The 12148-nt window shown below is 38.4% G+C and overlaps 1 protein-coding gene across 5 annotated transcripts in view; it reads right to left on the minus strand.

Moving 5' to 3' along the window:
- The window catches only part of GABPB2 (GA binding protein transcription factor subunit beta 2), a 35532-nt gene that overhangs the window by 18553 nt on the left and 4831 nt on the right, over positions 1-12148 (minus strand). For 2 of the 5 annotated variants that reach the window (XM_058715823.1, XM_058715821.1), the window contains exons 2-5: positions 10657-10796; positions 8612-8779; positions 7877-8071; positions 4529-4667 (exon numbers count right to left, since the gene is read on the minus strand). In XM_058715823.1, coding sequence (XP_058571806.1) covers positions 4529-4667; positions 7877-8071; positions 8612-8779; positions 10657-10764 — 610 coding nt within the window. In that variant the 5' untranslated portion in view covers positions 10765-10796. The remainder of the gene's footprint in view (positions 1-4528; positions 4668-7876; positions 8072-8611; positions 8780-10656; positions 10797-12148) is intronic. The other 3 variants (XM_058715825.1, XM_058715824.1, XM_058715822.1) reach the window with 2 other exon arrangements.

Raw genomic sequence — 12148 nt, forward strand, 5'->3', positions numbered from 1 at the left:
AGTGATAGTGATAGTGATTTCGTCCTACAAAATAACCTCTTCTCTCTCTTGTCTCCCTCACACCAGCCATGAAGATTTTCAAAGGGAAGTGCAGGTTAATGTGTTTATTCTTCTTTATATTTTGTTTTATTTATTAATATTTTATAAATACTATTGTTTATATTATTTTATCTGTTTATATTATTTTATTGATAAAATATATAAATATTTTCTTTATTAATTTGTATTACAGTATTATAATAATTTTATATGCATATTTTGGGGTTGTAGAATGAATCGAGTTTCCAGTTTTGTTTTTTGGTTTTTTTTTAATGTTTATTTTTGAGAGATAGAGAAAGACAGAGCATGAGCAAGGGAAGGGCAGAGAGAGAGGGAGACACAGCATCCAAAGCAGGCTCCAGGCTCTGAGCTGTCAGCACAGAGCCTGACATGGGGCTTGAACCCATGAACTGCAAAATCATGACCTGAGCTGAAGTCGGACACTTAACCGACTGAGCCACCCAGGTGCCCCTCCAATATTTCTTATGGGGAAATTCACTTTGATATACAAGTGCTTTGGATTATAAGCGTGTTTAGGGAACAAATTATGCTTGCAAACCAAGGTTTTACTGTATATATATATATATATATATATATATATATATATATATATATATCCCTCGAGGAGGGTAGAATGTATATGGCAATAAGTTACTAGCAATCCAAAAACAAAGTTGTTATTATTTTACCACAGTTAAAACACACACACACACACACACACACACACACACACACACACACACACACACAGCTGTTATAATTAAAGTTCAAGTAGGCCAAACCTCAGATAGGTCACTCAGCTAAAGTAGAAGAGCTAGGTAAAACTACTTTTGAGAAAGTATTATATACTTTTCAGTACATGATGATACCAGGCTAAGGGTGTTCTCCCTTTGATTACTAACTCACCTAACTCCACTCAACAGCAAAATGAAGAAAGAACATTTGTGAGAAATTGGGTTTAGTATTCTGACATGCACAGTTGAAACTGAAAAGAGATGATACCAATGATCTCCTCAGACTTATCCCAGTGAATTCTAGAAAAACAAGGTACTTTACTGTTAAACAATATTGCTTCCTTCTCCTCAATAGAAGACCCAACATCAAATAAAGTAAAATGTGCATGGATGCTGTTGTTTTGAAATGAAATGGCATTATCAGTGAAGACTCTTGTTACCAATTCAGAATGTGGCTTCGACAAACTCTATGTCACCACTTAGGGGAGTGTGCTATGGTAAGCTAGGCAATTTCAATGAGTTGGTGAAAACTAGATCCAGAAAAACTACATAACTTGCCCACATCACACAGGTAGTAAATGTCAGAGCCCAGATTAGAATGCAATTCATTACATTCCAAAGCCTGTACTTCTTATGAACTAATACAAGATATTTATATTTGACTTTGGAGTGCATCTTATGATCCTACAGAAATAGGAAATTCATCTCCATAACTTTGTTTTGCCCTGGTTAATGTTTAATTTAGTCTAGCTGCCTTTTTGAATGGCTGCAGTTTGATGGTAGCACTGATGATCAGTGATATCTTTAGTCACAAATGGAAAAATGAAAGCAAGCTTTATAATCTGAATTTTATCAAAAATATCCATCAAAATGATAATTCTAGGATAATGTCAGTTAATTCTTCTTGTGTATGTGTGGTAGCCCCTCCCTTTCAGTTAATTCTTAAAAATATTATTGGATGAAAAAAATATCACTGGACGATGGGAAATAAGAAGCCACCCACCATTCGGGAAAAGAAAATCCTTTAACCCAGTTGAGTAATACAACCTGAATTTGTCTTATAACTTTTCTCATCTCTTTTATCTGCACTGATTATCTCCCCTGAAGGGGAAGAGCTAGGTAGAATTGTTTCATGTGTAAGACAACACTGGAGAGATCAGGTCTATTATGTAACGGTTTAGCAATCTCAATTTGTGGTCAGCAACATACAGAAGAGAGAAACGATAGGTCTGCTAAAAGCAACATGACGAACACAATAGAGGCCCATGGGAAACAAGGCTAAGAAGCTCTATTCTAAATGTCTTCAACTTTGCTTATCATTTCAGGTCAGGGTCTGAAGAATTTCAATAATTAGATTACCAACTCTAGTTCCTTTCACATATTTGTGAACATATAACTTAACTAGCTTCTTTTTTTAAATTTTTTTTAAAGTTTATTTATTTATTTCGAGACAGAGAGAGAGCAGAGGAGGGGCAGAGAGAGGGGGAGAGAGAGAAAGAGAGAATCTCAAGCAGGCTCCACATCATCAGCACGGAGCCCAATGTGGGGCTTGAACCCATGAAACGTGAGATCATGATCTGAGCCTTACCTGACTGAGCCACCCAGGCACCCCTAACTTTACCAGCTTCTAAAGACTTTTGGATTATAAAGGCATTTGTTCTAATCACTGTGGCCTGAACCACAACAAATCCAAAAAGCTGTGAATATTCTGATTATATGTATACTTATTTTTAAGCTAAACCTTTTGAATCATCCGGCTGAAAGAAAAGCACAGTGATTTTAAATGATAGTCGATGGCCTACAAAATGAAGGTCTCTACTGCCCCCCTGAGGGCATAACTGAATTAACTTTCATTGAGAAGTTACATTTTCATTTAATACTATTACTGAAGTCCTGCTATAAAATGGAAATACAAATCTCACTCGAAGTCTCACAACCACCTCATAAAGTATGTATTATTATATCCCAATTTTGTAGATAAGTAAAGAAGGCTTATACAAAGGTTTTCCCAAGGTCAAGCATGTAGTCAATAAATCAGTATTTGAATGCAGTTCTAAATGTAAAATTCTATGCATATCATGTATATGCTTGTTTCTTTTTGCCACACTGCCTTTCCATAATAATACTTCATTCACGGTCTTCCTTTGATATTATATAAACTTAACTAGGAATACAATGTCCTTTTTTTTTTTAATTTTAAAAATGTTTATTTATTTTTGAGAGAGAGAGAGAGAGAGAGAGAGAGAGAGAGTGTGAGTAAGTAGGGGAGGGGCAGAGAGAGAGGGAGACACAGAATCTGAAGCAGACCCCAGGCTCTGAGCTGTTAGCACAGAGCCCAATGTAGGGCTCAAACCCACAAACCATGATATCATGACCTGAACCAAAGTTGGACGCTTTACTGACTGAGACACCCTGGCACCCCGCAATGTCTTATTTTTAAATGAAAGTCAGAAACAGAAAAAGAAACCAAGTCAGTTGGAAAATTTATTTAAATGAAGACACAAGTCCCCTCACTGTAAAACAAATATATGTAAGGAAATGTTGAAAATAGCTCAAATTGCTTTTTATTTTTATTTTTTTAATGTTTATTTTTGAAAGAGAGAGAGATAGAGACAGAGCAGGGGAGGGGCAGAGAGAGAGGGAGAAATAGAATTCAAAGCAGGCTCCCGGCTCTGAGCTGTCAGCACAGAGCCTGATGCAGGGCTCAAACTCACGAACCGTGAGATCATGACCTTGAGCCGAAGTTGGACACAACCGACTGAGCCATCCAGACACCCCTCAAATTGATTTGTCTTTTTAAAAATGTTTATTTATAGGGGCGCCTGGGTGGCGCAGTCGGTTGGGTGTCCGACTTCAGCCAGGTCACGATCTCGCGGTCCGTGAGTTCGAGCCCTACATCAGGCTCTGGGCTGATGGCTCGGAGCCTGGAGCCTGTTTCCGATTCTGTGTCTCCCTCTCTCTCTGCCCCTCCCCCGTTCATGCTCTGTCTCTCTCTGTCCCAAAAATAAATAAAAAACGTTGAAAAAAAAAATTTAAAAAAAAAATGTTTATTTATATTTGGTTTTGGAAAGAGCAAGTGGGGGAGGGGCAGAGAGAGCGGGAGAGACAGAGAATCCCAAGCAGGCTCTGTACTGTCAGTGCAGAACCCGATGTGGGGCTTGAACTCATGAACCATGAGATCACGACCTGAGCCAAAATCAAGAGTCAGACACTTAACCAACTGAACTACCCAGGCACCCCTATTTGTTTTAGATAGATGTTTTTGTTAAAAACATAAGGATCTCAAAAGATGCTTTTCTCTATTTTGTTGTTACATATGTTCCCAAGATTGCAAATCGAAGCTCTTACACTTTATTCAAATAATCACATGTACCTCTTTTATAGCAGCACTCCAACACCTATTTATGTTTATTCTGGTTTATTTGTCACATTTTAGACTATGGTACTTAACTGTTTTCCCTAATGGTACCATGCTGAAATACCCTTATATTTTCATTTTGTGGTTACATATAACCCTTCCACAGATTAATCTGTAAACTATTTTACTTTTAATACAGTAAGCACTCATGTATAATCCCTGTGTATGATCTTCCCTTCCCCAAGAAAGAAAAAGTGCATTAGCTTTAAAATTTATTATAAATCTTCTATTTGTTACATATTTCAACAAAGGACAGGCTATCCATTCATCTCATAGGAAAAACAGGGGCTGTGTTAATTTCAAGTCTAAAATAAATGCCATGTTATCAAGATATTACCTGAGGTTGTTTTGGTGTTGGTTGAAGAAACAAGGCTGGCGAGGTTGACAACTTCTCCAGATGTGAAGATGAATGGGGTGGCCACAGTCACAGGGTTGGCTCTCTCGGGATGAGCATTCACCTGATTCTGCATCGCTTCCTACAAAGCAAGTCAGGATAGTTCAAAGTCAGAGCTCGTTAGCTTTAGTTATACAGTCACTGAGCAGCCGCTGCACCCCAGTGCCCTGTGGAGCAGAACTAGTTGTGGCACACAATGTCCCAGGGAGCTCAGAGTTCTCATTAAGACTACTGGTTTTGTTTTGTTTTTCCAGACCAGGGCAACAAAGATGTTAGGTTGCTTTCCCAAGTTTATTTCTAATTTTAAAAAAAGAAGTGTTATTATTTGCAAAAAAGTGTATTACTTGTAAAAACTTCTAGACAATTCACTTTACCTGTCTGGATCTTGTTTTTTATTTGGAAAATGAGGGAAGTGGCCTAAAAAGTAATTTGCAGCTCTAAAACTCTACGATCAATTAATTATGTACAAGTCAATGCGCTAGCAAGAGATCCCTACAGCAAATCTACAAATCTACAGAGAACAATATTCTCCAGAGTTTTGTCCAACTACTTGTTCCACTCTGCCAGTGAAGAAATTCCTAAGAGAATATATAACAAGCAAATAAATGAGTGCCAGATTTTAAAGTCTAGTGCCATACCTGCACTTTTGCTTCCAGGGGTATTTGTACAATTTAGGTGTAAAGATGCTTATCTAATTTTCTAACTTTCAGAAGCAGTTTTCTACAAGCATAGTATCTACTTCAAAAGTCCAGTTATGAAAGAGCTCTAAATAAGGAATTAAAGTTGAAGAGTACAACCAGTCTATAGGGAGCCATCTGCCAGGAAAAACAGACCCCTGAAAATGCAACAGAAATGGCTATTTTTTACATATAATTATCCCTATGACCAATAGCTTCAGGTGAAACAGATTATCCATTCTCTGCTTACTGTTAAATTCCTTCTTGAATCTGCTTCTTCTTCTATACTCCACTATTGTTTCCTTAATTCAAGCCCCTACTGGCCCTTCCCTGGCCTAATGAAAGTCACATTGAGTATCTTTTCTCTCAGGTCTGTGTACCACACTCCAAATGATCATCTTTAAAAAAAAAAAAAAAAAAAAAAAAAATTCACAGGAGCACCTGGGTGGCTCAGTCAGTTGAGCAACTGACTCTTGATTTCCGCTGAGGTCACGATCTCATACTTTCATGAGTTCAAGCTCCACATCAGGCTCCACACTGGCAGTGGGATTCTCTCTCTCTCCCTCTCTGTCTGCCTCTCCCCCGCTCACTCTCTCTCTCTCTCTCTCAAAATAAATAAACTTAAAAAAAAAAAAAACCTCAGCTTAAAAAATAAATAAAATATTTAAAAATTTTAAAAAATGGGGGTGCCTGGCTGGCTCAGTTGGTAAAGCATGGGAATCCTATTAATCTCACGGTCCTGTGTTCAAGCCCCACGTTGGACATAAAGCTTACTTAAAAAAAAAAAAAAAAGAAAGAAATCTTAATTTTCTATTTAAAAGCTTCTATTGGATCCCCATTACCCACAAAATAGTCTAAACCCCTTTGCATGTAACAGCCCTACACTCAAAACTCTGCCTAACCCTTAAGCCTTAGCTCCTTCCACTCCCAAACTCCATTTCCCTTGCTCAATCTCTAGTCACAAAACATATGCTTTCTTGAACATCCCATATCCTTTCATACCTCTATGTCATTGGCTTGCTCTTTTTCTAGCCTAGAATATAATTTTCTTACTTCTCTGCCTACTTCTTTAAAACTCAGTTCATGTTCTACATACATACATATATATATATATATATATTTTTTTTTTTTTTTCCAGTAATCTCTGCACACTCAGTGTGGAGCTCAAACTCATGACCCCAAGATCAAGAGTGACATGATCTTCCGAGTGAATCTGCCAGGCGCCCCTCTATATACACTTTAATCTTTGCATTAAGCATCATTCATACTCCCTCTTCTGAGGCCCTGCAATGCTCGATAAATACCAATGTATCAATGTAATATTGTAATGCTTGATTTCTTGTCCTTACCTTCATCACACTGTAAATACTCCAAGGGCAGGCATGTCTTATCAACCTTTGTATCCTTCATCCTATTACTCCTTGATATACAAGTGCTGGATTAAGAAATTAAGGGGTGAAATAATCACAGCTCCTTTTTAATTCTGAGATGGCTTCCTTATGACTCAATATGCGTTAGAGCTATGTACTGCCTCGTATCAGTTGATGTACATTCAGAAAACATAAAGAGGCTTTTAGTCCCAAGTCAAGCTCAATTAGAAAGGGAAATTTTCATGGAGAAAAAAACACTCTAAAACCAAAGAAATCTTGTTTTTATACTAGCCATAACACTACTCTTCAATCACCGTGAATAATTCAGGGCTATATAGAATGTACTTTTTTTTAAGATACCAATAACAGAGTACCTGGGTGGTTCAGTTGGTTAAGTGACTTCAGTTCAGGTTATGATCTCAGGGTTTGTGAATTCGAGTCCCACACTGGGCTCTGCACTGACGGTATGGAGTCTGCTTAGAATTCTCTCTCTCTCCCTCTCTCTCTGCCCCTCCCCTGCTCATGCTTTCTCTCTCTCTCTCAAAATAAATAAATAAACTTAAAAAAAAAAAAAAAAGAGTCTGATGCTTAACCAATTGAGCCATCCAGGCACCCCTAAATCATAAACTTTTGGAGTGCCTGGGTGGCTCAGTTGGTTAAGAGTCCAACTTTGGCTCAGGTCCTGATCTCATGATTTGTGAGCTCAAGTCCCACGTTGGGTTCTGTGCTGACAGCTCGGAGCCTGGAGCCTGGAGCCTGCTTTGGATTCTGTCTGTCTGTCTGTCTCTCTCTCTCTGTCCCTCCTCACCTCGTGCTCTATCTCTCTCTCTCTCAAAAATAAACAAACATTAAAAAAAAAGAAATACCGGAGCGCCTAGGTGGCTCAGTCAGTTAAGTGTCTGACTTCAGCTCAGGTCATGATCTTGCAGTTTGTGAGTTTGAACGCTGCGTCAGGCTCTGTGCTGACAGCTCAGAGCCTGGAGCCTGCTTCAGATTCTGTGTCTCCCTCTCTCTCTGCCCCTCCCCTGCTCGTGCTCTCTCTCTCGTAAAAATAAATAAACATTAAAAAAAATTTTTAAATAAATAAAGGTTAAAAAAAATACTAACGACAGTGAGTCACAAGATTGAGACATATCAGATGTACTATCTTGATAAGATATAGAAAATTCAATTTTGAGTCAGCTCCTACAAAAAATCCTTAACTTGAGTTACAATATACTCTAGGGGTATAAAAAGAACCAGACCTGAAGGATGACCAGAATCTCGGCATTCTTTTTCTCCAGGGCTATGTCAAAGGCAGATTTATCAAACTTGCTGAAAGCATGCACGTCAGCTCCATACTTGATAAGCAGCTCCACAACGTCTCGATGGTGGTGCTCTGTGGCCCAATGTAAAGCTGTCATCTTTAGCATGTCCTTGGCATTCACATCTGCACCGTTCTGTCACACAATAGTAATTGTTTCAAACAGACACTGGTTACAGTAGCACAGGTGCAAGATCCCAAAACCCAAATAGAGAGGATTTCCATGGAGATTACACATATTCAAATTTAGATCACGTTTAAGAAATATCAAAGGGAAAAGCATTCTTCAAATTCTCCTGAATGATGACAGACATAATGTCTTCAATGAGTAGGTCTTCTAAGGACAACTGGGAAATTATAACAGATGGGAAAGGAAGGAGAAAAGAGCAGATTTTTTGTTGCATTTATTAACAGAGAGCTGAGCGCCTAGAAAAACAGGCATAAGTAAAGAGAACACCTGCAGAAGGGAATGAAGAAAAATCAATAAAGTCTGCTTAGCCTGTAAAAGATTAGGAAACCCGATCCTCATAGCCATGATGACTCTTGAAAGAGATGCAAGTCTGTGCTATGAACTGTCCTAAACTTAATCTCTCCCAGCCTAGTTTCCTACCACCCATTCAAGTAAGAAGACAGGGAGGTGGATATCTTTTTTACAATATAGATCCACCACTATTACCCTAACAAGCAGTTCCACGATGTGGGCATGTCCGTCAGCTGCAGCCATGTGCAAGGGGGTCCTGTCCACTTTGGTCCGGGCATCCCTGCTAACGCCTGCTCGAAGGAGCACTTCTGCTGTGGAATAATGACCATACTGGGCTGCAAGGTGGAGGGGTGATGTTCCAAGCTGTGGGAAAATAATACTCATTGAGTATCAACCGTGTGCAGAGTCCTAAATCATTGAGAGACACAAATGAACAAGAGGTACAGTCTATGGTTCCTGTCCTTGGAGAGAGAATCTGGGTGGCCAATAGAAGTAAAGAATATTAATTAAGAGCTTAATATACTAACAGGCAAATAAACATACCACCAATTAAATAAGTGCTAATGGATTTAAGTCAGGTGGAGTTACCAGGTGAGATTCTCCAAAGGACATGATGTTAAGCAAGGCTTAGAAGAAGGTAAAAAAAAAAAAATGGATAAACAGGAACATTCTGCATTGGGGTAAAGGTAAGGGATAGGCAAATTCAAAAGAATTCTTAGGAAAAGGGCAGAAGCTAGAAAGTTAGTGAGAAATTTGGGGTAAAAATTTAATTGGTTGGAATAGAAGTCTGTTGCCACCGTAAAACAAAGCAAAAAGACTGATGAGATGAAGAGTGCTAAAGTTTTAGCAATGGCATGTGAATAGCAATAAGCTATTGTCAAATAGCAATAAGTCCGTATCATCTCAAAGTACATCTTTCAAGAGTTATCTATCTTTGGCCACTTTGGCCAGAGATCTATTCCTTTCTTCATGTTAAGTTCTTTATTTTAAGCCTATGTTGCTTCTTTGCCTTTCTTATATATTCAGCCTTTCTGCCTGACTGGATTTAATTCACATTGCTCTTTTCAGGTCTATTTATAGAAATGCTAATCTCATAGGTTTCCTTTTCTTCCTTTTTGTGAAGTGCTAACAATCTGCTGACCTCTAAAGCTATGAATTAATCACCCCAGCATAGAGGACATTGGCTCATCAAATTGTTCAAATTAGGTAATGCCTGCACCTGGCTGGCTCAGCTGGTAGATCATGTGACTGGATCTCGGGGTTGTGAGTTTGAGACCCATGTTGTGTGCAGAGATTACATTTAAAAAAAATTAAAAAAAATTAAATTAGATACTGCTTATAAAATCCATGAATGCTTAGCAAGCCCATATTATAACCTGGATCTTCTGAAACTGCTCTTCAAGCTGGCTGTTTAGGCTCATGAAATTAACACCTTCCTCTTAATGTATTTTAACACTGGTAAAAAGGTAACAAATGCCTAGACTATTCCTTATTAACCGGGATACTTTAGAGAAAAGGAAACAAGTAGTTTATTAGTCTAGAAATGCACTCTTATTATACTGATTTTGTTTAATTTTTAGCTAATTACAGAAGCCTATAACCTAAGTACACTCCAGGGAGAATTAAACCTTCAGAAAATACTCTAAGAAACATTATGGAAAATCACAAGTATATAATACCTTACAATTACCATCTATATATATCCACAGGAGACTCTTTCAATTTGGAAAACTAAAAGAAGTATTTAGGTAAAACGAAGAAAACAAAACTCTTGTAGGAGAATGAAGCAGAAAGGGAATGAGAAAAGGCAATACAGTATGTTCAGCCTTTAAGAAAAAGGTTGGGGGACACCTGGCTAGCTCGGCCCGTAGAATGTGCAACTTTTGATCTTGGGGTTGTGAGTTCAAGCTCCACATTGGGTATAGAGATTACTTAAAAAAAAAATCTTTGACGCCTAGGTGGCTCAGTTGGTTAAGTGTCCAACTCTTGATTTTGGTTCAGGTCAGGATCTCACAGTTCATGGGTTCAAGCTCTGCATGGGGCTCTGCACTGACAGAGTGAAGCCTGCTTGGGATTTTCTCTCCCCTGCCCCCCCCCTCCTCATCCCCTGCTCACATGCTCAATCTCTCTCTCAAAATAAATAAATAAACTTAAAAAAAATAATTAAAAAAAATTAAATGTTTGGGGGGGAAAAAAGAAATTGGCAACAGCACACATTGGGAATAATGAAAAGAGCTTACCCAGTCTGTGGTGAATGGGGCGCCATTTGCCATCAATGTTCTCACTTCATCATCTTGGCCTTTTCTTGCCGCTTCTAGTAACCTCTTCCCCAAGTCCACCAAAGACATCTTTATGCATAGGAACAAAAGTTTTCAGGAAGCTATAATTCAAACACAAGGAAAGCTGCCTGTAAAAATGCTCTGAGAAGACCTCTTGTACTTAAATATATGTAAGATATTTCTCAAGCTGACTACCCAGTATGGCACTTTCTCTCCACCTCATCTAACACAATCAGATATTTGGAAAAGTTTAGGCCCTAAACAATAGTTCCTTAATGTTCAATATTCAGAAAAATACTTTGGAAACCTGTGCAACACATTACCACCTCTCTAGCTTAAGGAATAAAAAAAACAGCATTTCATCCCTTTGAAACAACTGTGGGTAGAAATGTACGTCAAGGGTGCCTGGGTGGCTCAGTTGGTTAAGCATCTGACTCTTGACCTTGACTCAGGTCATGATCTCATGATTTGTGAGATCCCAGCCCCATGTTGGGCTCTGCGCTGACAGTGGGGAGCCTGCTTGGGATTCTTTCTTTCCCTCTCTCTCTGCCCCTGCCCCACTCCCATGAGCACTCCCTCTCTCCCTCTCTCAAAATAAGTAAATAAACTTTAAAAAAATGTTATGTCACACCAAAGAATGATGAATAGACAATCCAAGCATATTGAGACTTAGTTAGACAGCAGAAACTTTTTCAAAAATGAATAAAGTGAGCCTGCCACTTCGAGTAAAACAATTGGCAGTGTTCATTGCTAATTATTAATTATAATTAGAGCTTTCAAGCAAAATTAGAATTTTGGGAAACAAATCCACCACCATGAGTTAACAGCTTACTATAAAGTTTTCTGATGAAATTAGTTATGATACTAATGAATGTGATTTTTTAATATTGTAAAATAAAATGCATCAACATTTGGATGATCTGCGTAATTTGCAGAACCAATATTTTTCAAATGACCAATGCATGTTATAAAATCACGTACAAGTAAAAACAATACTTTAAAGTGAAAGAACAGTTGGTTTTAAGGTAACAGAGTATAATAATTTCATTCATATGGTTTCAGATTCTTCACTGCAAGTAACTTTTAAGAAATCGTTAATTTGTACAGTTTTTGTGTAGAATCAAAGAAGAACACCAGAATTACCTGAAAAAGCGATTAAAATATTCCTTTTTCCAAGTACATATTGCAACAGATTACATGCAATAGTAGATATGCAGCTGTTGTTTTTTTTTCAATGTTCATTCACTTTTGAGAGACAGAGATAGAGTGCAAGCAGGGGAGGGACAGGGAGAGAGGGAGACACAGAATCCAAAGCAGGCTCCAGGCTCTGAACTGTCAGCGCAGAGTCCAACACGGGGCTCAAACCCATCAAAAGTGAGATCATGACCTGAGTTGAAGTCGGACGCTCAACCGACTGAGCCACCCAGGTGCCCCACTGCAGCTGTTTTCTATT

Source organism: Neofelis nebulosa, chromosome 2, assembly GCF_028018385.1.
Source record: "Neofelis nebulosa isolate mNeoNeb1 chromosome 2, mNeoNeb1.pri, whole genome shotgun sequence".
NCBI classification, from domain to species: Eukaryota; Metazoa; Chordata; class Mammalia; order Carnivora; family Felidae; genus Neofelis; species Neofelis nebulosa.